The 26,868-nt window shown below is 30.2% G+C and overlaps 10 protein-coding genes and 1 non-coding gene across 11 annotated transcripts, besides 1 other annotated feature; 9 read left to right on the plus strand and 2 right to left on the minus strand. All coding sequences in view use genetic code 12, as the record gives it.

Annotated features, from left to right (window-relative positions):
• Positions 1-246: 246 nt before the first annotated feature.
• On the plus strand, positions 247-945 carry ISA2 (Isa2p; the record flags this gene model as incomplete). Its single annotated transcript, XM_714813.1, has 1 exon — positions 247-945. One exon carries the CDS (start codon positions 247-249, stop codon positions 943-945), a length of 699 nt encoding a protein of 232 aa, XP_719906.1.
• A 115-nt stretch (positions 946-1,060) lies between these two features.
• Positions 1,061-2,992, minus strand: TPD3 (protein phosphatase 2A structural subunit; the record flags this gene model as incomplete). Its single annotated transcript, XM_714812.1, has 1 exon — positions 1,061-2,992. The coding sequence occupies one exon, from the start codon at positions 2,990-2,992 to the stop codon at positions 1,061-1,063; it is 1,932 nt and encodes a 643-aa protein (XP_719905.1).
• Positions 2,993-4,313: 1,321 nt separating this feature from the next.
• CAALFM_C306920WA (putative phosphomutase) lies at positions 4,314-5,282 on the plus strand (the record flags this gene model as incomplete). Its single annotated transcript, XM_714811.1, has 1 exon — positions 4,314-5,282. The coding sequence occupies one exon, from the start codon at positions 4,314-4,316 to the stop codon at positions 5,280-5,282; it is 969 nt and encodes a 322-aa protein (XP_719904.1).
• A 112-nt stretch (positions 5,283-5,394) lies between these two features.
• Positions 5,395-7,341: a mobile genetic element ((Tca17-3) Fragment of the gypsy-like retrotransposon Tca17 on Chromosome 3).
• Positions 5,515-7,344, plus strand: CAALFM_C306940WA (uncharacterized protein; the record flags this gene model as incomplete). The annotated part of the gene is made up of 1 exon (XM_714809.1): positions 5,515-7,344. One exon carries the CDS (start codon positions 5,515-5,517, stop codon positions 7,342-7,344), a length of 1,830 nt encoding a protein of 609 aa, XP_719902.1.
• A 4,853-nt stretch (positions 7,345-12,197) lies between these two features.
• Positions 12,198-15,029, plus strand: CAALFM_C306950WA (uncharacterized protein; the record flags this gene model as incomplete). The annotated part of the gene is made up of 1 exon (XM_714807.1): positions 12,198-15,029. The coding sequence occupies one exon, from the start codon at positions 12,198-12,200 to the stop codon at positions 15,027-15,029; it is 2,832 nt and encodes a 943-aa protein (XP_719900.1).
• Positions 15,030-15,316: 287 nt separating this feature from the next.
• On the minus strand, positions 15,317-15,432 carry tY(GUA)3. Its single transcript has 2 exons — positions 15,396-15,432; positions 15,317-15,352 (listed from the first exon to the last, which is right to left on the minus strand). It is a non-coding gene; the product is annotated as a tRNA-Tyr (tRNA).
• Positions 15,433-16,068: 636 nt separating this feature from the next.
• Positions 16,069-17,889, plus strand: CAALFM_C306970WA (signal recognition particle subunit; the record flags this gene model as incomplete). Its single annotated transcript, XM_714806.1, has 1 exon — positions 16,069-17,889. The coding sequence occupies one exon, from the start codon at positions 16,069-16,071 to the stop codon at positions 17,887-17,889; it is 1,821 nt and encodes a 606-aa protein (XP_719899.1).
• Positions 17,890-18,147: 258 nt separating this feature from the next.
• On the plus strand, positions 18,148-19,260 carry HUT1 (Hut1p; the record flags this gene model as incomplete). The annotated part of the gene is made up of 1 exon (XM_714805.1): positions 18,148-19,260. One exon carries the CDS (start codon positions 18,148-18,150, stop codon positions 19,258-19,260), a length of 1,113 nt encoding a protein of 370 aa, XP_719898.1.
• Positions 19,261-19,644: 384 nt separating this feature from the next.
• On the plus strand, positions 19,645-20,778 carry CAALFM_C306990WA (palmitoyltransferase; the record flags this gene model as incomplete). Its single annotated transcript, XM_714804.2, has 1 exon — positions 19,645-20,778. The coding sequence occupies one exon, from the start codon at positions 19,645-19,647 to the stop codon at positions 20,776-20,778; it is 1,134 nt and encodes a 377-aa protein (XP_719897.2).
• Positions 20,779-21,073: 295 nt separating this feature from the next.
• Positions 21,074-22,807, plus strand: RPD31 (histone deacetylase; the record flags this gene model as incomplete). The annotated part of the gene is made up of 1 exon (XM_714803.1): positions 21,074-22,807. The coding sequence occupies one exon, from the start codon at positions 21,074-21,076 to the stop codon at positions 22,805-22,807; it is 1,734 nt and encodes a 577-aa protein (XP_719896.1).
• Positions 22,808-23,298: 491 nt separating this feature from the next.
• POS5 (NADH kinase) lies at positions 23,299-24,867 on the plus strand (the record flags this gene model as incomplete). The annotated part of the gene is made up of 1 exon (XM_714802.1): positions 23,299-24,867. One exon carries the CDS (start codon positions 23,299-23,301, stop codon positions 24,865-24,867), a length of 1,569 nt encoding a protein of 522 aa, XP_719895.1.
• Between the last annotated feature and the right edge of the window lie 2,001 nt (positions 24,868-26,868).

The raw sequence follows: 26,868 nt of genomic DNA on the forward strand, positions 1-26,868 counted from the left end.
CAAACATTATATAAATATATACTTATATCATTACGTTTAAGAAGGTATTTCTATTGAATTGTATCTTGATTTGTTTTGCAACTTTTGGGTTGTTTCTTATAAACCAATTAATTTGAGTGTGTTCTTATATGCAGGACATTGTAAAGAATCAATGATCAAAAGAATGAGAAAGAGATCCCGCAAAAAACATTAACTTTACAATGATCATTACTAATACATAGAAACAAACAGAGTTGAACAGTTATCATGTTAGGAACAAAATATTTTGCTATATCCAAACGAATCTTAACATTAAAATCATTTAAACCCTTAACACTTGGTGGTACAACTATTATTACTTTACGTTATAATTCGACTAAACCAAGTACTACCACCACCAATTCTAATGCTAATTCATCTAGGCTAAAACCGTCATCATTTGCCTTCCCATCGTCTCCAACTTCTCAACAATCATCATCTACAACTACTTCAACCAATGATTCCATAACATCATCACAACAACAAGAAGATATTAATGATTTCAGAGCAACAAAATTAATTCATGGAAAAACAAATTTATCATTTGCAATAACTGAAAGAGCTAGTAAGAAATTAAATGAAATTTCTCAACAAGATAATCAAGATTCAGGATTATTAATACAAGTAGAAAGTGGAGGATGTCATGGATTTCAATATAATTTGAAATTAACCAATATTGATAAAGAATTACAACAACAACAAGACGGCGATGCTAATGATTTGGTTGTGTTTGAAAGAGATCAAGGAGGGAAAGTGATTATGAATGAATCATCATTAATGATTTTACAAGATTCAAAATTGGATTATACTAAAGAATTAATTGGTAGTCAATTTAAAATTGTTGATAGTCCTTATACTAGTTCTGCTTGTGGTTGTGGAAGTTCATTTGATTTTGATTTTGATAAATTGCTGCAAAAGGAAGGATAAATAGGGGATGTTGTGTAGATGAGAGTAAAATATTTATATATATATATATATATTGATTATTTTGATAGTATGTGCGTGTATGTATGTGTGTGCGTTTGTGTGAATGTGGGTTGAATCAAGTTAAAATTTCATTAATACCTTTAATACTTTTAATTGAATAAAATCTAACATCAACATCATCATCATTTTCCAATTTTTGTAAATTTGATAAAACTTGTGAATCAATGAATTTTTTCAATTCTTGATCATTTGTTTCTGATAGTTGACCCGATTTTTTCTTATTAATTAATGATTCGACTAATATTAAATATGATTTAGCCACATTAAACCGAATGTTTGGAACCGAATCATTAATTAATCCATTAATAAATGGTAATACTTTATCAATTAAAACTTTATAATCAATAACTGGTATTAAACTAGTAATAGCAAATAAACAAGTTATTCTAATAATGAAATTTGAATAATCAACTTTATCATTATTATCATTGTTGTCACCATTACCATCATCATTATCAATTTTATCACCTTGATTTAATAATCGATTGATTATTTCCACTTGTGCCCATTCTGATCCAAATATAACTGTCAATTCTTTTAAATTATTAACAGCAGCTTCTCTGATGGCATAAACTGGATCCCATAACCATGACATACACAATGATAATAATTCTTCATTGAAAAATGATTCACCCAATTGTTTGGCTAATTTAGGAATGTATTCAATAATAGCTAATCTAACTCTCCATTTATGATCTTGAGCCAATTCAGTGATTGCTGGTAACAAATTAGTGGATAATAAATTAATACCAATGGTTTCATTAACAACAGATAAGTTGGAAATAATATTTAATCTAACATCAGGGAATTCATCTTTTAACATGATTAAAAACACTGGTAATAATTTATCAATAGTGGCTTGTTTTTCTAAAATTGGTGAAAGTTCAGTTATAGTGGAAGCTAATGAAGCACGAACATTTTCTTGAGGATCTTGACTCAATTCATTGGCCACAGGGACAATTTTATTTAAAACAGTGGCTTTAGTCAGAGGGAATTTCACTAATAATTGACAGAAAACTGGCAATTGTTTAGCAATAGCTTTTCTAACTTCACCTTCATGATCTTTCATTAATGAAATAAATGGATCAATCAATTGGAATAAATCCAGTTCATTATTGGTGAAGTTACGAGCAATTTTACTAAACCTATCAGCGGCAGTATATCTAACTCTCCAACTTTCATCTTGAATTAATTTTAATGCACTAGATAAGAAATCAGCATTAAAACTGTATTCATGAATTTTCCCGAAAAATTCTAAAATAGAAATTAAAACGTCAACACTCAAAAATTTAACCAGGTCTTGATCATCAGTAATTAAATGTTGAAACATTTTCGAAATTATTTCCCAATCTTCATTAGTAATTTTATTAACATCATTAGGATTATGTTCAGTAAATTCAGTCAATAAATCAATTAATCGAGGTAAATTGGTGGCACTAGCTCTTCTAACCATAGGATAATCATCAGTAACTAATTTGAAATATAATTTCAATAAATTTTGTCTAGTAGTAGCATCAACTCTAATAATAACTGATTGATATAATCCACAAGCAGCAATTTTTTTCAGGAACCAATTACCTTGACTCAAATTTTGTATTAATGTCAAGAAAATCCCATTAATTTCTTCATCACTCAATTCCAAACTGATTTTATTTAATGAATCAATGGCTTTATCTCTAACTAATGGTTCTTCCATTGAGGCCAATATAGTTAAAATAGAAATCAATGGTTCAGAATATTGATGACCACCAATTAATGGGATAAATTCACCCAATTTATTTGCCAAAACGGCAAAAACTTCTTCTTCATCATCTTGAGCAACATCGTTAAGAAATGGTAATAATTCTTTTCTTGTTCGTTCTGGTCCCAAGGCAATAGCAATGGTGTCCAATTTTTGCATCGCCTCTACTCTATTAGAAACGTCATCATGTTTCAATTCATCCATTAACAAAGCTAATGGGTATAAATCATCACTAAAATTATTCATAATGCCAGTGTTACTTTTGAAGTTTCTCTTGTTTTATGGGGAAAATAGATTAATTATGCCTGATAATCAAAAAAAAATAGGGAAACTGAACACAAGCAATTGGAAAAAAATTAAAAAGAAAAAATACAAATGTTTAGATAAATACAACTGGGAAGGGAAAACAAAAAATAATCAATTAATAATATAAATTGTTGTTGTGTGTGGGGAGTAAAATAAAAATTGGTAAAGTATTGATTATTAAATGAGCAAATTGTTGTTGTTATGGTGGTTGGTGATTGTTGTTGAAAGTCAAAATAGGTTTGATCAAATTTCTCCCAAAACGCAACGAATTCCTTTTTTTTCTTTTTTCTTTTTCGTCACACGCACACGCACATACTGTAGGCCATTCTTTTCTTCTCTCGCGAGGGTTCGTGTTGCCAACTTCAACGACATTTAATAGACTCAATAGTAAAAGTATACTATTTATTATACATCACATATTATGTCATATTAGATTTATGTGTGTAGAGTCTGCTCTTTAATACTGCTGTAGTTTAATAATGTATAATTGGCCTCCCTAACCTTTGTGTGTAGTTTAGACAGAACTATTTGTTGGTGGTGTCGTGTGTCGTAAACACCGATAAATTGAAATTTCCCTAAAAAAAAGAATCTCGTTATTGGTCCTTCAATGTACAAGGGTGAGTTCTGTCTATCAAAAGAATTTGAAATTAGTTTTTGGTCCAGCCAATTGAATGAATTGAGTAAACCTTAGCTTTGGAGTTAGATGGTTTAAGTCTAATGGATAGGTTGTACAATCATGAAGATTTAAAGCGAATGCAAAGGTAATTGTTTAGGCGAATCAATAACTTTGGGCGAATTCTCTACTCACAGCCAGGATAAGAATCGATTAAATCTATCCAACTCAAGCTTACTGGTGACAATAGTAAGCAGGATCTGTCTAGTACTAAGCTTGATTCCAACCAGAAGTTTGACAACCCCCACGGCTCAACACTAACCAAGTGTCATTATGTGCAGGATTTCTACATATATGATTGAGGCTTTAAATTTTAACATAGAATTGGATCTCAAAGTATAATGACAGAGCTGGTGACGCATTCATTATTTTTTGGGTTGAGTTGAGTTGAGTCAAGTTTTGAGCCACGACTACTAACAACGTGCTATATATCTGAAAAACTACTATAAGTATCCCCCACGCCCACTCATCTTTTCTAAAAAGGTATTTAGACTATCAATTATTTCCAATTAATTTTCTTTCGTTTTGCTTCTTTCATTCTTTTTCAATTTTTGGATTTCAATTTATCAACTACTACACCTAACAACAATGTCGAAAAATATTCCAAATCAAGCTGACGTAGTTGATGCTAAAATTTCCGATACTGATAGACAACAATATGAGGAACTTCTTTTGAAATATTATGAAGAAAATAATACCAAACCACATTGGGAATTTTCTATTGTCCCTGGGATTTTCAAACAATCATTACCAGAAACTGATGCTACTAAATTTGATACAATTAAAGAACATTTTGGGGTAATTTGCGGTTGGGATGAAGTCATTGCCCAATTGAATGAATTGAACAGTCAAGTAGACTCTAATGAAATTCAATATAAATTGCTTTTTTTGGCAAGACATGGTCAAGGATTCCATAATGTTAAACATAATGAAAACCCTCAACTTTGGGATGATTATTGGTCTCATTTAAATACTGATGGTAAAATTGTTTGGGGTCCTGATCCTGAATTGACTGAATTAGGAATTGAACAAGCTAAAGATAACAATATTGCTTGGACTAAAGAAATTGAAAATAATATCAATAAGAATAAGAATTTGATCATTCCAACAAAATTCTTCACATCACCATTTAGAAGATCGGTTGATACTTTGATTAACACTTGGGATAATATAATTGATTTAAAAGAAATTAAACCTTTAATTCAAGAATATTGGCGTGAAACAATTGGTGATCACACTTGTGATAAACGTTCAACAAGATCAATAATTGCCGAAAAGTATGAATCATTAGGTTTCATAATTGAACCTGGTTTTGAAGAAGAAGATAATTATTGGAAACCAGATTGGCGTGAATCAGTAGCTGAACAGGCAATTAGACAAAATAAAGGATTACAACAACTTTTCAATGAAAATCATAAGGATCAAATTGTTAGTATTACTAGTCATAGTGGATCAATCCGTACTCAATTGTTGGTGTTAGGACATCGTCCATTTGCTATTGGAACTGGAGGTATGATCCCTGTGTTTGTCAAAGGTGTTAAAGTTGCCCCAAAATAAGAATTATAGATAGATGAATTGATATAGAAAGAAACAATATGTATACTAAAAATACATAGATAGATATATATAAGTGAATTGTTTAAAATAGAATTATTTACTGATTTATTAAATTTTGATTCCAAGATTACTGTATTTGTTGACACCATTGAATAATCCTCTTGTCGACAATGCTGGTAAACGATCTCCGATTGTGCATTTGACGGCATCTATTGCTGCTTTTGAAAAACTTATGTCAGTCATTGCTGACTTACCCTCATTGTATGCTTTTGATGAAAATAAACCGGTGTTGGTATTCACAGATGCCTCCCAATTGGCTATTGGAGCAATAATCACTCAAGAACATCTAATCCAAGGTCAAAAACTGTTGGTCCCAGTGGCGATGGTATCTCTCCGACTTTCAGCTACTCAACAACGTTACAGTACTTTAGAACGAGAGTTGCTCACCATTGTGTATGTACTACAGAAGTACAAACAGTTTATGAGCAGGGAAGTCCAATTCTATACCGACCACCAGGCGATAACGACAATTGGCTCTGCTAAACTGGAACCAGCTAATCGTATCAAACGGTTCATCGATATTATTCAATCCTTTAATCCTTCCATATATTTCATTCCGGGGCAGTTCAATTTTATAGCAGATTTTTTATCCCGATATAATTTGGACAAAATACCTCATGAACTTAATGAAGAAGCAATTTTGAATCAAACACTGTCGATTTACCTTCCCACACTTCGGACTACTGAACCAATACCACTTGCACCAATCCAACCAGTGCAACGACACCACATTCATATTGACAATCTTACCGACAATCAACTACAACAAATACATGATCAACTTTGTGGCTCTTATGAAAACAATAATTCGAATGAACTTTTACCAACAGATCAATTTGTCATTCTTCAGGATCAATTTCATGTGGTCTTATCCTCCACACAGGTGGTACCAGTGGTTACGGCAGATACGTTAGCCAACACTGCAACCAAGGTTCATGAGCATCACCATGCTTCAATTAGAGTGACCGACTACCTCGTCTCGAAGATTCAATGGCACCCAAATCATAAACTTCTTTGTACCAATGTGATTCGGAATTGTCTGGTGTGTCAACTATCCAGTACTTTTGAAACAGCACATCGTGAATTATATCCGTTGACACCAACAAAAACCTTTTCCCGATGGGGGCTCGATTTTATTGGTCCCTTACCGATGAGCGACAACTTATCATGCTGCCTTAATGCCATTGAATATGTCTCGGGTTTAATTTATAGCTGGCCTTGTTCATCACCCAACTCTGATGTGGTTATTCTGATGTTGAATCTCATCCGTCAAGTTCATTCGACTCCAGTCGAAGTCATCACTGATAATGGTTCAGCCTTCACCTCCAATGCCACGCAATCTTTTTGTGCCACGGCAGGCATCTCCATCAAATATGCTAGTGTATACCATCCGATGTCCAATGGACGGATGGAGCTTGGGAATAAACTCCTAAAGAAGATATTGAAATCTATGACGGACGCCTATTACACCAAATGGCCCCAGGTCTTAGCCAATGCAGTCATGGTTTATAACTCCACACCAACTACTTTTAACAAAACACCATATTATTTGCTGATAGGCATTTCCACAGATATGTCTGAATTCACCACTTATTTGGCCAATGAATTTGAATGGAAAGAGGGACAGTTATCACAATCTTCATTATTGCAGGACCTCCATAATGACGTACAAGTTCGACTTGCTGAATTGGATGGTGTAAATAAAAACGTTGAAAAACATAATGATCTTAGGGTTCGTCGAATGGCTTATATTAATCTGATGAGACAACCGTTCCAAAAACCGGCTTCATTTATTAAAGGCGATTGGGATTTGCTACGCCGTAGAGTCAAACGTAAGAAATCTGAATATAATTATATGGGACCATATCAAATTGCTAAGGTATTGGACAAACATGCCTATGTTATTTGCGATACTAATGGAAACATGATAAATGGGACGATACATCACGATGATTTGAAATACTGCTATTCTTTTAATGATAACTCCATATCCAGGCCCTAAGCAATTACCAGAAACCATTAGCACCCCTATAACCCAACCCATCCCATCCCAACCCATCCCATCCCAACCCATCCCATCCCAACCCATCCCATCCCAACCCATCCCATCCCAACCCTCCCTCCTCATAAATAGAGGCTATTGCACTTGTTCAAGAGTTAAAGAATAACCTTGTTATTTTGGACTAATTTATATCAAAACTTGGTGTTTGGTGTGGTGTGTGTGGGGAGAGAAAAAGAAAATGAGGAGAAAGAAATTGCGTGTGAAACTTTATTTTTTTTAATCTTTGTCTATTTTGCACTACTTTTTATTTCAACAATCTCAGTTCACAGTTTTTATCTCTTTGATGTATCTGTCTTTACTTCAATAAATATAAGATTATCCCCTCCAATTTGCCATTCTGATCAACCTCTCTTAGAGAGTGCTTAGATTTTATAGAATAAAAGTTTAAAAGACAACTAAGATGTAATTTGATGTCATTTGTGTTAGGCTTTTCCAAAAAAAAAATAGTTGCAAAAAAAAAGCATAACGCACACACTACATGAATATGAGAGACCTCATCATACAAGTTTATTCTATACAGCCGTGTAATAAGTGACAGTTTAGTTTAGTTTAATTATTATTTACTCAAATTATATATGCCACATATATTTGCATGGATTGTGAATGTTAAATAATTTTGATAATTTCCTATTTGGAGTTACGTAGTTGTGATTTTGGTTGATATTATTATTATTGTTGTTGTTTTGGCGGTTGTCGCTTAGAACTTAGAGCCGAATACATAATAAGAATAATAATAATAATAATATATAATAATAATAATTATATTATAAAGCAGAATTGATTTCAAACTTCTAATATAATTATATTCATTATACTAGTTGTATTTGTTTGTTTGAGAAACATCAAAATTGGGAAATATAATTATTCAAACAGTCCTAATTCTCCTTTGTTGTAGCAGGGTTACCATATTATTATTGAAAAATTAAAAGCGGTTGTTAAGTATACTAGACTAGATTGAAAAATAAATAAATATTCCTAATTGAGAATCAAGTCATACTATAATAATAATAGTGGTTATTCATTTCATTTAATTTGGCTTCATTTTAAGTTATTACTTCTTTAATCTCGTAAACATTTACATTCTTGAATGCATACTATATAACTATATTCTTTTTGTCTTGTAATATAGTTGGTTTTTTTATGAAATTAGTTGAGTCAGTTAGTTTATAGAAAATATTCATACATCTGAAACATACCCCAAAACTTGAATGCACTAAAGTAATATATCCCTGTCAATATTGGGTCTCTGTAAATTACAAGTTTTCAACAAATTTTATCAGTATCAGATCAGATAAATCCAAATTCGTTTTCAAATTTAAGGTTTGGGTCTAGTTATACTTGACGTCACTATCAACAACAACAACAACACGCCTTGATTAAAGTTTATTTTATCAATTGAAACCTAAAAGGAAGCTTTTGTAGTTAGGTTTAGTTTTATCATAAAATAAACTTCTCATAAGATCACGTTTTTTCTAATATATCAAATGGGATGATACTAGTAGTTATGGAAGTATGAATGGCAATAGAGTGATATGTATTAGTTATATTTTGAAAAAAACTTTAAAGAAAAATGGACCTGAGATAGAGTTTAGTATCAGGTTACAATGATTACATTCAACACAAACTCAGTTTTGGGTACAATTTATAATGTATACATTCATTGGTTATTTGTTTATTCTTAACTTTAAATTGAGTAATACCAAACTTTATTTGTGAAGAATAGATAGATGTGTGTGTCGCAGATGCTACCAAAAGATAGAATTGTTGTGATGAGTTTTTGTGTGTAGTGTCAAGACTAAAAACTAGTAATAGTAACAACAACAAACGGCACTAAATAAAAAATGGACAGAATAATTTAACAAAACGCCCCTTCGCCGATATATACGAAAGAAAAGTTAGAGAGAGAAAGAGAAAGAGGGTGGGGGTAGAAGACAAAGATAGATTTATCCGCTAATCCGCTAATAAGAACTTTACCAAAATCAAATGTAAGGTAGAAAGCCGAAGGTGGATTGAGGAAAAGACGACGACGACAAGTACATGCATTAATAAAAAATATTCTTTTTTTAAAGTTTTTGACTTCTTTAAATTATACTATGAATAATGATATTATCAAAGTATCAAAACCATTTACACTCCTAACACCAAATAATATGTTGATCACCACTGAGGTAGTAGTAATAGTAGCTATTGTTTCTGATCGTGATAATGTTACCTTATTCCTTGTAGTTAAGTTACATTAGTTTAAGTTTACACTGTGGTCATTAAAGTTAACTTTAAGCAGTAAAGTTAAAATGAATTGAAATTAACCAGGCAACTCTTTGGTGTAACTGAGATTGATATCCAACTTATTGTGTAACCTGAATGTAATCCTTAATTTTAATAATAGTATTTAAAGTGAAAGTCAAAACTCGTGTGACATTTTACTTATATTCGATTTAGGCATAATTAAAAAGGAGGTTAAGTTTAGCTATGAATAATATTTGCAACCACGTGGGTTCCGTGTATGTGGATGGTTTGATGTTTTGGGAGGGTGGGGGGTTCAATTGCATAAATTAGATTGAATATACATTGTATTGCATTAAATATGTCCGATATTATGTAAATGCAAGATGTTAACAATCAATCTTGAGAAAAATAACAAAGAAGATCGGTTATTATTTCCTCTTGGTGGGTTGGTCCTCCACTTCACTGCTTTTTTTTTTTCTACAAACCATTTCGCCTACATTTATTATTTGGTTGACAAATCAAAAATAAGATTTATATATTTAAGATTTGGTTGGATGGTTATAGCTCACTGTTACATTCTGGTACTTGTTGTTTGCTTTTTGTTGGGAATGGGAAACTTTAGTTTTTGTTTATCACAAGACTATTAGCTAAATTAGAATTACGGAATTGTGGATTTGTGTGTGTGTGGAATTAGAAAAAATTCTTTTTCTTTTATTTTTTTTGTGTAATAAATTTTAATTGTAAATCCGATAACAGTAAAAATATATAATCCCAATGAGCAATTTCAAACTACTAATTTGATAGAATTGAAATGAAATTTAGATAACAATAATAATAACAATAATACTAATACTAATAATAAATTACTAAAAAAATCCAATTGACAAAACACAAAACCTCACTAACAATGACTAAAAGGGTTGTTGTTCTTGTTGTTCTTGTTATCGCCCTCTCTTTCCTTTCACCCTGTTCCCGCCTTCAGATGCTCAGTTCCTTATTAGGTAATCGTTAGTGTGACATTTTTTTTTTTTTCAACCAATAAGATATGCTTATCGTATACAAGGAATAGTGCATATGGATTAATTAGTTTGGTTAAGTAACCATTGCTAAGCACGATATGTCCTTTACGATCATTACGATCATTATTGTTGTAGTACTATTGTGGTCCAAATAAACCGGAAGCTTCAGCTTTCCGATATCTACTCTGATGGTTCCGACTTGGGTTGTGTTGAGCTTTTGAAATAAATAGAGTAAAATCAAACGTAACTACAAGAAATGAACGAGGGGAAAGATGTATTAAAGTTTAAAATTGCAATTCAAACTAATCCAAAAAGTATAACTTCTCCTTCTTTTAGGTTAGCTTTTGTGTGAATGTATTATTCATTCTTATTATTAATTGTTAAATGAAGTTGGGTTTGTTAATGAAGAAGATGTAAAATGTTATTGAAGTTTTTGATAATACAAAAAAACAGTCGTGTGACAGAAGAATAATGTACACACACACACAAAAGAGAAAAAGAAAGAGAGAAGTCAATTTATATTTAGTTTGTTTAGTTTTGTGTAATAACTTTTTTGGCTGATAATAAAATTTTTTTCCTTTAGTAAAAGAAGAAGTGCAAGTGCAAGTAAATGATTACTAAATTAGACTAACAATTACTACTACTATTACTACTACTACTTACCAGCACCAAGTTGTAAATATTACTTTATTATTATCTAATTATTTGTTTCATTGATATTATATCTGTAACCATTACATATATTATACAATATAATATATATATATATAAGAGCAAGTAAGTCTTGATTCAATTATTATAAATTTTTTTTCTCTTTCATTTGGTCTTTTCCTTTTTACTTTCTTTTTGTCTCTTGTATAAAATATCAAAATAACAAAGTTATCAAAATTTTGGCAACAGCAATATTCTGACAACCAAATTTTCCTATCTTTTTTTCTTTTTCTTCTTTAACTGCTCCTCTGATTAAGAAGAGTTAGACAACTACAACAGATATAATCATCTATCACATCTTTTGTTGATAGATCAACAGATAACTGACAATCCAACTTGTATTATTTAGATCATTTTTTACAGCCCCCACCCCTTTTTTTGGGTCATTGGAAATTTTTGTTGTTTTGTGATTGATAGAAGAAATTCATAAATTTCCATTATTCATTTCAGCCTCATTAAAATATAAATAGATTCAACTTTGTCAAATCTTTTTTTTTTTATCCCTTAATCTATTTCATATATCATCATTATCATCATCATCATAATAACTTATTAGATCGTTAAGTCTTTCACGCCACCCCAACGTATCATTCATTCATTTATTATTTGCATTACTTTTTTTTTCTGTTTTTTTCTTCCCTATTGCATTATTATCCATACTTATTGTATTGATACATTTCCATTCTATTCTATTCTGCATTGTTTGTTCATTTATTCATTTGCTCATTAGTCATTTTAAAGGATATAAAAATACCCCTTTTACTCATTATTGTCATATTCTTATAGATTCCCCAACTCCGCTATACACATATTTATACCAGTTACAGTTATTTATTGATGAAATTTGGTGATAATTTACCTCATTTATCAATCCCACAATGGAAAAGTTATAATTTAGATTATAATAATTTGAAATATCAAATTAGATCAATCACTAAGTCCAAAAACCCTACTAAAAAAGATTTATTTTCTTTAAAGCAATCATTTATTGAAAATTTTGATTATATAAATTTATTCATTGAAACCAAATACGGAGAATTAACACGAAAATTCATATGTCTAGAAAATCAATTTAAATTCATTAATAATAATTCTAGTGGTAATGAAAATGGAAATGATAGCATTGACACTATATTGATTCAATTAGATGAACTATTTTATCAAACTATTGAATTATCAATTGAATTGAAAAACCTTTCAAAATTTATCATTATTCAAAAAATCGCCATCAAGAAAATTTTCAAGAAATTTTTAAAATATTATCCTCATAAACAGCAAGGTAAAGAATTTGTACTAAATTTGAAGCAATATTATTTAGACCATTCCAAGATTAAAAATTTAAATGCATTAACATTGAAATTAACTAATTTAATCAATATCATTAAATATGAAAGGAAATCACAACAAGTGCAATACCAACAATCACATCAAAATCAACGTGAAAATCTAAGGCGAAATAATTCGTTATTTAGTATATCTTCAACAATTATGACGAGTTCAGATTATCAAAATTCAATCTTACCACCAAGAAATACGGGCACCACCAATGGGATTGCCACTCTGAATAATCTACCAATACAACAAACTCCAACTTCAAATGAGTCATGGTATGATTTAAGTTTATTATTGAAAAAGAATTTCCACATCCATTGTTTAATTCATGAAGATGCCATTAATGATTTAAAGATAAATTTCAATTTGTATTACCAACTAAAACCAATCAATACTGGTACTGATGATGATAGTTGGGTTTCATGTACATATTTGACACGAGATTATTTATTGGATGATCATCCTGCTTATATTATTACTCATAAAAATAATGATAATTCAATGATAGTGGCCCCCATTGGTGGATTAAGACAATTTTCTTATTGTATATTGCCTAATAATATTGTACAAACATTAATTTATCATTTGAATGATAGATCAAATGATAATTATAGACAAGAATTGTTAGAATTTTTCCAAAAACTGTCTTCACCAAGTTTATTAACCAAAAAAACTATTGATTTTATTGTTTCTAATGATTTTAAACCAAGTTTGAAATTATTTTGTAAACGATCAAGGTATTTAATTGAGACAAATGATGAAGATGGTGAAGGAAGTGTTATAGATAGTGAGTTTACTGATGGTAAGAACACTAATAATAACAATAGCAAATCTGGTGATGATTCAATCGATAATGATTATTTGATTACTTTGGATAGTGATATTATGACAACCAATAGATCACAATATGTGAATGATTTAACATTCCTTAATGAAGAAGAATTGAATCAATTAGATGTTTTCCCTCATGGACACGTTACAATTTCATCGAATGATATTAATTTATCGAATTTTGAAAATTCTTTAACCACAGAAATTGATGTACAAGAAAATAATAATGGTGGTGTTATTAAAAATCATCATGATAATTTAAGAAAATTGCCAAAGAAAATTCAAACAATTTTAAATAATAATCCTAGTTTGACATTATTTAAACAATTGAATTTTTATCAATATCAATTATCATGTTATCATAATATTATTCCTCAAGGTGAATTAATCAATAATCATTATAATAATTTATTAAATTTAAATTTATTGAAAAATTTTGAAAATTTACAAACTATTAATGAACAAGCCACTCAAGAACATGAATTGATTGAAAGAAAATCGAAGAATATTTTGAATCATAGAATGTCATTGTGTTCTTTATCAACCCCTACTAGTAATAATGATCATATGGGAAGACAATTACAATCAAGCTCAAGAAGAAATAGTAGTATATTTGAACGACCAAATCGTACTGAAGAAGATGATGATTATGATGGATATGAAGATGATGACGCTGATCAAGTCAGTTTATCATTGAATGAATTGATTAATCAAGATGAAGATATTTTGATTCATAGTTTAAAACATCAACAACAACGGAAATTATATCATCAAAATAACACCAACAACAACAATGTTATCCCCACTTTTATTGATAAATTATCAATTTGGAAAAATAAACTTTTAGCATCCGCAACAGGTAATACAACCAACTCAAAAAAAACACATAATGCTAATAAAGCTTATGAAAATCCATTTTTCCTTGCTAACGAAGAGGAAGATGAATTTTATGAAGTTCCATTAGACCCATATACTAAATTATTATCACTATATCATCATCATCATCAAAACCAAAGTCAAGGACAAGGCCATGGACTACTTCTTGGTCAAAAAGGTTCTGATTCCAATTATTATTATTCAACCTATGATTCAATCAATGAAGAACCTCAACCACAACAATCATATTTGAAAAGAAATGATTATCAATTATTTTATGAATTCAATTATGATCAAACCTTATCATATGTTTATTTCACTTTGAATATCATTTCATTATTTTTATCAGGAATTCAATTAGGTATATTCATGTCAATTCTTCAAAAACCTGATCTTAGTGGTGGTAATGATATTGATTATCAATTTTTAATTCGTGATAATATTGGATTAATTGTTATATTAACGTTAGGTATTATAACAAGTTTAATATTTGGATTGATTAGTGTCAATTTATTAATTCAACGATTTAATCAACCTCCTTTGTTTCATGTATTGATTGTTTGGGGTGGATTATTGATTAATTTGATTTGTTGTGTTTGGAGTGGAGTTTTATTAATTGGATGTCTATAATGCATTTCCACAGCCACCTCCTTGTTATCCTTTTTTCAATTCATGATTAATTGGTTTCTAGTTTTCTTTTAATGATAATGCTTTTTTTAATCTTATATATAGAATAATTACATTATCCATTGATGGTTGATGTTTGTATAGTTCTATATTAAGGACATTCTAATTTATTAATATATTTATTTATTTATTTATTTACATATTTACCAAATCTTTTGTGTCTCTGATGTCTTTTATTATTCGTTAAAAAAATCGTTGGGATAAAATTTGGGGTGCAAAAAAAAAATATTTCTCCCGGGAGTGAGTCGAACACCCGATCCTTAGATCGCAATTAAGGAACTGTTCTTTGGAACAGCGGTTGTTAATCAGTTACAGTCTAATGCTTTACCAACTAAGCTACCGAGAGATAATTGCTGACATCGGAAAAATTTGGGATTTTCTAACCATATTCAAATAGATCCACCAATTTATATAATTATCCTTTTATTGTTGGTATTTATGTATTGCCTAGCATTAGTAAACCTATAAATTTGAATAAATAATATTAGAGAGCTTATTGATAACTGAATAGTAAATGATGTAGATGTATGAATTGGAGGATCATGATTTATTTATTTATTTTTTTATTCAATTTCTATAGAGGTTTCTATTTTAGTAAGATTTGGTATAAAAAAATGATTGAAAAAATGAGCTCTGGCCAACAATTCTACCAACTTCAACCAACTCCTCAAGTTTTATACAAATCTTTTTCAAAATCTCAGTTAATTTTCAGCTCATTCATATTGTTATTGCCCAATGAATTACAAACCTTATAGTTGAGTTAGAAGCAATGCACCACAGTTTGTAGACATTAGTAGTTGTTGGTGGTTAGTCTTACAAGTTAAAACGATCAAGTCGTGTGAAGTCGACAGAAATACACACACAGAGAAAAAAAATTGAAAGGAAAAAAAAAAATTCCAACAAAAATTTTTCTATTTACAAAGCAGTCGTTGGACTTCAATTTCCATATCCCACTGATTTTTCAACCAAAGTACAAACAATTATGGAATCACCATTAGCTACTACATTAGGTACTCGAATGAGTGCTTATTTAATCACATCAAATGATTTCAAAAAACAACGACAAAAAATCAATAAACAAATCAAAAATTTACGTCATGAATTGAATTTAATTAATCATGATAGTAAAAAATATAAAGTTGTCAAATTCACTAAAGATCAATATCAATCAAATAAAAATTATGGATTAATTTATTTATTATTAGCAGAAAGAGATTTTTTGTATGGATTAGAAATGAAAAATATTTTAGAAATTGATGATATTAAACTGAAACTGAAACTGAAACTGAACCTGAACCTGAAACTACACAAGAATTATAAAAAATTATTAATTACGAAATTTAAACGATCATTGATACATGCTAAAGAATTATTAGATTTAACTAATGAGGAATCAATTAATGATATTAAAGTAGAATTATTTGTTTATACGGCATTAATTATTGGTCAATTATCAATTGTTAAAAAAAATTGGGAAAAAACCCTTCATGCTTTTTCAATAGCTAAATGTGGTTTAGATTATTTATACAACACACATAACAATAATAATAATAATAATAATAATAATGGTGAAGATGAAAACAATGATGATGATGAAGAAGAAGCTGATTCATTTAACAAAACATTATTTAATGAATTAATTGAAACATTAGTTGATCCATCATTAAATTTGGCTATTTCACAATTGGAAATTCATTCAACTACTGATTTGAAATCAATTGCTCGTAAACATTGTCATGATAATGAAGTACCTTATTTGACACCAGTTTTGAATTTAATTGATAGTAAATATACTACTACTGCTGAGAATATTGCTAATGAAGATAATTTTGAAATTTCTAAACAAGTCAATTGGAGAGATCATTCAGCATATATTTATAATGATGAAGTGGCATTAAAAATTTCTTATTTGAATAATAATATTCATTGGGATAAATCTAATGATATTAATCAATTTGACTCAATTATTACTCAATGGAATGAAATTTTATCATTGCATAAATCCGACACAGAAAGAAATCAAGATGATGATGATTTAGAACAAGTACAAAATCGTGCCATCTTATTGACGTATATTAATTATAATTTATTATTTACCACCTTGAAAAGAGATTTATTATTGATTGGACAATTAGCCAAAATTGATGATAATAAAGATATCATTAGATTATTCAATGGGATTCTTGTTATTGTTCAAAATTTAAAAGATTTACCAGGGGTTTATAATGATGAAGATTTATATGATTCATTAGATAATTTAGAAAAATTTTTCATTGCTCAAAAAAATCAAGTAATTGCTGAATCTTATCAATTTAATAGTCAATTTGCTGAACTGTTGAAAATTTATCAATTTATTAATCAAGAAATTTCCAATGCAACAACAACAACAAAACAAGGATCATCATCTTTTTATAAAACTGATTTCCCATTTAATATTAGTACAAATGAACAAATTGCTATTTTCAAAAATGATATCACCAAGAAAATATTACAAAATCAAATTAGTGCTCAATTTGAACAATCTAAAGTGATATCAAGTTCACCATATACTATTGAAAATTTGAATAAATATCCTAAAGGATTGACAACTATTATAAATTTAAACAAAATTGAACCAATGATGTGTAAACCAGTATTATTTGATGTTGCCTTTAATTATATTTCATATGATTCAACCAAACAAACCACCACCAATACCGCTACTACCACTCCAGTGGAAACTTCGTCCCCTGATGTTGATGAAACAATTGATAATGAAAATTCCAAAAAACGGGGATTCTTCGGTATATTTGGACGTCGTTAGAATAAGTAATATATGTATATATATCTTTAAATCTACATAAGTAATACTAGTAATATCATGTCAATTCTATTATTAATGTAATGCGTGTCTTTTATTTTGTTTACAAATTTTTCATTTTTCATTTTTCACAACACATCATCAACAAGAAAAAAAAATATTTCAATCCCAATTTGTTTGACATTCAAATTGATCTAATTAGTTTCAGTAGATTATAAACATCCTTGATCTGGACTTGTCCCTTCATATATAAACACTCAAATGACAACTCAGAAACAACACCAACAACAACACCACCTACAACTGGGACAAGAGAAAAATAAAGCATTGACATTGATAATATGTGTTTGTGGATTATATGGGACGTTTTTAACATGGTCAATTTTACAAGAACGTATAAATACAAAACCATATGGTGATAATAATGAATATTTCAAGGCACCAATAATTATAAATTTAATTCAAGCATTATTTGCATCAATAATTGGATTCATATATAATTATGTCACCACCACCACCACTTCCACAAAAACCACAACCAAAACCAAAACCAAAACCAATAGTAATCCATTTTCGATATTTTTCACTAATGGGAAACAAAATTGTAATGTTTTAAAATTTATGATTTTAATTTCAATTACTTCAAGTATTGCATCACCAATTGGGTATAAATCATTAAAACATTTAGATTATTTAGCTTATTTATTAGCTAAATCATGTAAATTAATCCCCGTAATGATTGTTCATTTTATATTTTATCAAACCAAATTCCCCAATTATAAATATTTAGTAGCTGGATTAGTCACATTAGGAGTTATTTTATTCACCATGGCTCATGTCACTACTAAAACCAAAATAAATGATGGTAATACCTTATTAGGATTGACATATTTAATTGGATCAATGATATTAGATGGATTAACTAATTCAACTCAAGATCAATTATTCAAATTACCTTTAGAAAATAAATTAACTAGTGGGAAATTAATGTCATTATTAAATTTATTCATATTTATTTGGACAAGTTTATATACTATTATTTTCCATAAATATGAAATTGATTATACCATTAATTTCATTAATAATTATCCAGAATTATTGATTGATATTATAGGATTTGCTATTTGTGGTGCAATTGGTCAAGTATTTATATTTATTATTCTTGAAAAATTCGATTCAATCATTTTAATAACTGCTACTGTAACCAGGAAAATGTTAAGTATGATACTTAGTGTGATTTTATTTGGTCATCATTTGAGTTGGGAACAATGGGTTGGTGTTGGGTTAGTATTTGGTGGTATTGGTTTAGAAGCTTTTATTAAATTTAAACAACAAAGTCAACAGAAGATGAAGATTAAATCAAAAGTAGCATAGAAAGCATGAAAAAAAGGATGAATCACTGTGGTTAATAGACTTGTTTTAGAATAGAATGATGTATTACCTTAGTTATATATATAGAATGGAGGTGTTGATTGATTTTAATAGATAAAATATTCTCATAAACACTGTTAGGTTGGCTGGCTGACTGGCTTGCTGACTTGCTTGCTGGCTGGCTGGTTGGTAGTTGGCTGCATTGTAAGGGTTGTTGTTGATAATTGGAATTGTAATGGAAATGTCAGATCAGTAACAAAGAGAGAGAAAGAAAAAAAAAACCAATCCTTTGGCGAGGGAGACGACAACAAATTAAAAACCCTATCATTATCTCTAACCCCCTACCCCTAGTTTCTTTATATGGCAGCAATACTATATAAATATCCCATGGCTACCAATAATAACAATAATAACGGCAACCCCATCCTCAGATCTTTGGAAACATCTTGTTGCTTTTTAGCAACTTTGTTTCCCAAAGTGTTTTGTACATTAGTTTTAACATGGTCATTATATGTTCTATTATTTATTATTCCAAATTATATCAAATCTTCGTTGAATTCCACAATATTAAATATAATTGGTATAACATTATATGTGCTATGTATTATCTCCTATTATAAAATCATTTTAATTGGACCTGGATCTCCATTAGATTATCCAGAATTAAGAATCAACGATTTGAATAGAATGATTAATGAAAATCCATATAATAATAATAACAATGATGAAGAACCAGGAGATTTACCACCAGAATCAATGATAATACATACCATGAAAGTTAATGGCAATCAAGGGTATAGGTATTGTACGAAATGTTCTGTATGGAAACCGGATAGATCTCATCATTGTTCATCATCAGGGAAATGTATATTAAAGATGGATCATTATTGTCCTTGGTTTTCCACTTGCATTGGGTTTCATAATTATAAATTTTTCATTCAATTCTTGAGTTATGTTGCCATTTATTGTTGGTTTTTATTTATTATTAGTGGTAAAATACTATATAATTTTATTACCGAGGGGTTATTTGAAGATGAAATCTTATCACTTAATTTAGTTGCTGTTTTGATTCTTTCATTTGCATTTGCTATTGCTGTTAGTGTATTTGCCATGTTTCTGATTTATTTATGTTGTAAAAATTTAACAACTATTGAGTTTCAAGAAAAACGTTGGAATTATCGTGGTCAAGCAAATGATGAAAGATTCAATTATGAATTTGATAATAATGGTAAACGTAAGAAAATAAATACAAATATTTTTGATTTAGGAATTATGGAAAATTGGAAACTGGTTATGGGTCCAAATTGGATAACTTGGATATTACCAATAACAGTTACTGTCACCGCCAATACAAAATCTATGATATCTCAAGATGAATTTAATAATGGAGTTAATTTTAAAGTTAATGAAGAAATATATGCCAAATATCTTCATAATGCAGAATTACAACAACAATTGAATCAACAATTGTCTAGTTATAAAGATAGATTAAGAAGAGAACGTCAAGCAAATATAGTGTAAGGAATATATACAGATCTATAGTTAAGGTAGTTTAATAGTAGTTGCTTATATAAACCAATTATAACTAAAACTTCTATTACTTCTAGATTTGAATTGAATGAAAAGTATTAGGATGTGGCGACTTTCAATCAACGCGTTGGCTCTTCTTTCTCACTAGTAAACAATTTTCTTCAAAGACCTCTCGCAAAAAATTGTCAACGAAATTTTTATCAACAAAAAGCCTACGCTTTCATTTCTCCACTATACAGATACACAGACACCAAACAACACAACAACTCAACCAAACTCGTCCACCATGTATACTGAACTTCCATTTGATGAATTGAAAGTTGATCCAAACCAAAAGAAACGTATTGCTTATTTCTATGATGCTGATATTGGGAATTATGCTTATGGGGCTGGTCATCCCATGAAACCTCATCGTATAAGAATGGCCCATTCATTAATTATGAATTATGGATTATATAAAAAAATGGAAATTTATCGAGCTAAACCAGCAACAAAACAAGAAATGTGTCAATTTCATACTGATGAATATATTGATTTTATTAGTCGAGTTAACCCAGATAATTTAGATTTATTTACTAAAGAACAAATTAAATTTAATGTTGGTGATGATTGTCCCGTTTTTGATGGATTATTTGAGTATTGTGGTATTAGTGGTGGTGGATCAATGGAAGGTGCCGCCAGATTGAATCGTGGTAAATGTGATATTGCCATCAATTACGCTGGTGGGTTACATCATGCGAAAAAATCTGAAGCTAGTGGATTTTGTTATTTGAATGATATTGTGTTGGGGATCATTGAATTATTACGTTACCATCCCAGAGTTTTATATATTGATATTGATGTTCATCATGGTGATGGTGTTGAAGAAGCATTTTATACTACTGATAGAGTAATGACTTGTTCTTTTCATAAATATGGTGAGTTTTTCCCTGGCACAGGTGAATTAAGAGATATTGGGGTTGGAAAGGGGAAATACCATTCGGTTAACGTTCCATTACGTGATGGGATTGATGATGCTACTTATAAATCAGTGTTTGAACCAGTAATATCGAAAATCATTGAATGGTATCAACCTTCAGCCATTGTTTTACAATGTGGAGGTGATTCCTTGAGTGGTGATAGATTAGGTTGTTTTAATTTATCAATGAATGGTCATGCTAATTGTATCAATTATGTTAAATCATTTAATATTCCAATGATGGTAGTTGGTGGAGGTGGTTATACTATGAGAAATGTGGCTCGTACTTGGGCGTATGAACTGGGATTATTAAATAATGTCAAATTACCCGATGAATTGCCTTATAATGAATATTATGAATATTATGGTCCTGATTATAAATTGGATGTTCGATCTTCTAATATGTTTAATCAGAATTCTCCAGAATTTTTAGATAAAATTTTGACTAATATTATTGCCAATTTGGAAAATACAAAGCATGCACCTTCAGTACAAATGAATGAAGTCCCTAATGATCCTGAAGATTTGGGCGATGTTGAAGAAGATACCGCTATGGCAATTGACACAAAGGGAGGCTCCGAAATGAGTCGAGATGCTCAAATACAACCAGATAATGAGTTTTATGAAGATGATGAAAAAGATAAGGGCGAGAAAGCTATAATTGATAATAAACATGAAGATCAAGACTCTATGCAAGTTGATAAAAGTGAAGAACCTGTGGTTGAACAAAAAGATAAACCACAAGACGAGAATAACGTTACCGGTGATAATATAGAAGAAGATCAACCGCAAGAAGTGAACCCAATTGAAGAGCAACCTTCAGTGGAAAAACTGGTAGTGGTGGTGGAAGACAAACTAGAAGAAGTGAAACCTGTTGAACAGAAAGTAGAGGAACCAAAAGAAGTGGTTGATAAACCAGAAGACAAACATGAAGATAAACCAGCAGAAACCCTTACAGAGACCACCACAGAACTGAAACCAGAGGATCAACCAATGGAAGATGCTGCAAAGTTGACTGAAGAAGAATTGAAAGAAATTGAAGAACTAAATAAAAGTTCATAAATAAAAGGATATTTAGATTGTTTGTGTTTTTATTTTTTTATGTATTGTATAATTAGATTTCAGCGTATTATTAGTGAGACTATAAGAATCATGTAAAGTGTGAGGGACTACTATTTCTTTAAGCCTGTGTTTTATGAATGAAATGAAGGAAGAAACATTCAGAACGGATATTCGCTTAGATTACTAAAATTATATTACAAACGAAGAAGTTAGATTTTGTGTTGATAAATTGAACAATTCATTTATGTTAACTCATTCAACTCACACCACTTTGATTTCTTCCCCCACTACTACTACTACCACCACCACGCCTCCCCCAATCCGCTTTACCGCCGCCCAATTAAATTCCCTTCGGAAAAAAAAAAAGGGGAGATAAAAAAAGCAGCGAAGCAAAAAAAATATATGAAGCAATAATAATATAAATACGACATACACAGACATATAATCTTAAGAGTTTCATATGTATATTTATATATCGTTTGATTTTTTTAATGTTTAAACATTTCTTTCATTCTCGTTCAGTTTGCTCACTAAATAACTTCCATCAATCTAATATATCTAGACTAATACATTTCAATTCATTACATACGATATCTAGATTAACCCCACGCTCATCGAAATTACTGATAATACGACCAATCATTGGCAAAGCCCAATTATCTTTGTCATCGTCAATAACAACAACGAAAAGTAGAACAACATCACCTAAAATGGCATTAACAGTTCAATCGTGTTCTCAATTACCTACGGGGAAATTACCTGAATATATTAAATCTTCAAAAAGCCGATTATATAACATTATATGGCTGTCATCATCTCCACCAACGAATATATACATTGCCAAAAAGCCTGGTGATGCTAGTGTTCGAGAAGCAATGATTGAATTTATAAATCATTTACATCAACAATATCCATCAATAAATGTTATTGTCAATCAAGAAGTTGCTGATGAATTAATGCATGAATTGAAATCCACCACCACCACCACCAAACAAGACAGTAAATCGATTCAAGAATTAATGGATCCATTAACCGATCACGTCATTTATACTGGTAAAAATGAAGATATTGTTGATAAAACCGAATTAATGATTACATTAGGAGGGGATGGGACAATTTTACATGGTGTTAGTTTATTTCTGAATGTTGTTGTCCCACCAATATTATCATTTGCTATGGGTACATTAGGATTTTTATTACCATTTGATTTCAAAAATTATAAACAAACATTTCGAGAAGTTTATGAAGGTAGAAGTAAAGCATTACATAGAAATCGATTGGAATGTCATGTTATAAGAAAACAAATAGGCAAATCAAATGATGATGATGCAGAACAAGAAGAAGAAAGAACAAATATTAAAAAATTGAAAACTAATGGGGAAACAAGCATACCAATGCCTACAAATGGGAGTAGTGATGATTCTAAAAAAATTAAAGAAATGATTCATGCTATGAATGATGTCACTATCCATCGTGGAAGTTCACCAAATTTGACATCATTAGATATTTATATTGATAATGAATTTTTCACTACTACTTTTGCTGATGGTGTTATATTTGCTACACCAACTGGGTCAACTGCATATTCACTATCATCGGGTGGATCGATAACTCATCCTTCTGTACCCTGTGTTTTATTAACTCCAATTTGTCCACGTTCCTTATCATTTAGACCATTGATCTTGCCTAGTCTGTCAGATATAATGATTAAATTATCTGAAAGTAATAGAAACCAAAGAATCGAATTGACTATAGATGGTATTACACAGCCTGATCTTCATCCTGGTGACGAAGTACATATCACTTCAGAAGTAGCTATTACATCATCAGGTGCCAGTAGTGCTGGCAGTAGTACTCATAGTGGAAGCAGCAGTACCAGTACCGGTACTAGTAGTAGCAGCAGTAGTGGTAGTGGAAGCAACAATAGTGGCAGTTATGGTGACAAGAATGGAATTTGGTGTGTTGCTACTAATCAAAATCAATGGTCAAAAGATTTGAATAGCTTATTGGGATTCAATAGTTCATTTAGAGATCAAAAGGGGAAGAAATTACACCTCTAAGATGTTTTTGAAAGTATATCTTGTATTAAATAGATTTGCAATTCCAATACACAACAGCTAGTTGTGGCATGACGCTTTTTTAGTTTTCTTGTAGTAGGGGAAGTTGTTTCTGTTGCCAAAACAAAAAAAGAGTTGTAAACATACACTGACAACCGTGTTGCCAAAATAGAATCAACAATCTTTCCTTTTTATTTCTAAGATCCAGAGTATTACAGCCTACATTATTTTGAGGTCAATTAGTAATGTCGCTGAAAAGTAACAGAATGGAATTAACAAAATCAAAAATTAGAGGTGTGCCTATGAATTTTCTTACTTGTACTTTGGTATGAGTTAATTTGCAGTCCCGTCAAATAGTCTGTCACTGGTTATAGCATGCAAGTACCTTATTAATAAATCCTGCAAGCACCAACTATAGGCTAAATAATAATTTATTCAACAAATTGATGTTTGGCCATTACACAAGTAGAATACGACTATACGTGAAGTTTATCACGGGACCTACTAATTTAGAGTTGGTTCGCGGAAAAAAAAATAATACAATAGAATGCTAAATAAAAAGGTGGCACCACGTTCAAATTTACGAGATCAAGACCAACCTATTCACAAAACCACAGAAGAATAACTTCCGTAGTTTTCGGGATAACAACATACCAATTGCGAGGAAAACAGTCAAAATCAATTTGAAAACCACTAAGGTTGTGACTTATCAACTGAATTAATATGGTAAACATATCAAATCCATCTTTATTCCACTTTAAATTTAACTTCTAATTGAGTTCGAATCTTAAGGAAACATCTGCAACGCAGTGCGAGAAAAAAATGAGAAAAAATTTCTTAGAACACCTTGTCAAACATACTCATGGGAAAAAAAGAGTTTCAAAGTTTCAAAAACAGGGAATTAACAAATCGGCTCAGATTGCAAAGAATCAGAAGAGAGCAATATCTTCTTAACTGCCCTTGATTTTAAAAATTAATGTTGTTGATTAATAAGGACGAAAAGAAAGCAAAAAGAAAAAAGAAAAAAGTACAATGCCCTATTATGGAGAATTGGGAATGTATTGTTCTCTATCAACAATTGGTTAGTTCTTGTGATTGTGACAAATAATAGTTATCTACAATTTCTCGTCAAATAAGATTCAATTTCTGTTGTTATGAAAGAAACTTTGTTTTTATCTTTTGCCCTTTCACCCTCTCCTGGTGCTCTAGGGCTTTGTTGAGAATTAAATTTTCGAAATCAGAAGTTGGTTTACACCCCCTCCTTTCATGTAACAGTAGTAGTAAAGCTGCTGGTTGTTCAGTTGTCTTCTGTTCTCAACAAGTCCACATTCATAAATGCTTACCTCCGCCCTATATGTGGCCGAGCTTTTCCGGGTGGGAAAAAAATTAATTGAAACTCTATTTTTAAAATGGCATACCAATTGACATATTCATTGTGAAAGTCATACTATACAAAGGTATTAACATAGGTTATGGTTTTTACCAATATTATCATTAAAAAATATAATGAACAAACTTACTATAAGTTTTGATTAACGATAAAATTATTCGTGACAGGTGTAAATTTGCCTATGGGTGCAATTGAATAAGAGGGTGAAAAAAAAAAATTTGCGTGTACCGAGAAGTGAGTGACTCAAAACAATTAGAATTTGAAGATGAAAAATAAAAATTCTGGATTCATAGAAAAAGAAGAGTAGACAACTTTACACCCGGGGTGCAAAAACTTGGTATCCAGATGATGATGATTATTGTTGGATTGTTGTTCCTTTTTTTTTTCTTTTCTTATTTTTGCGTTGATCAAACAGAAATTGCCACAAAAACAAAAATATTCATATCATATCAGAAAAAAAAGAGAACAAGCAACACATTCACACCCCCTATTTGTTTGTTTGCACCCCCTATTTCAAGAAAATGATGATGAACGAATAATAATAATCACAAAATAATAATTATTAGCTTTTGTCTCTCTGATTGCTTTTTTTTTTATTTTTTTGCCTTCCAATT

This window comes from Candida albicans, chromosome 3 (genome assembly GCF_000182965.3).
Source record: "Candida albicans SC5314 chromosome 3, complete sequence".
NCBI classification, from domain to species: domain Eukaryota; kingdom Fungi; phylum Ascomycota; class Pichiomycetes; order Serinales; family Debaryomycetaceae; genus Candida; species Candida albicans.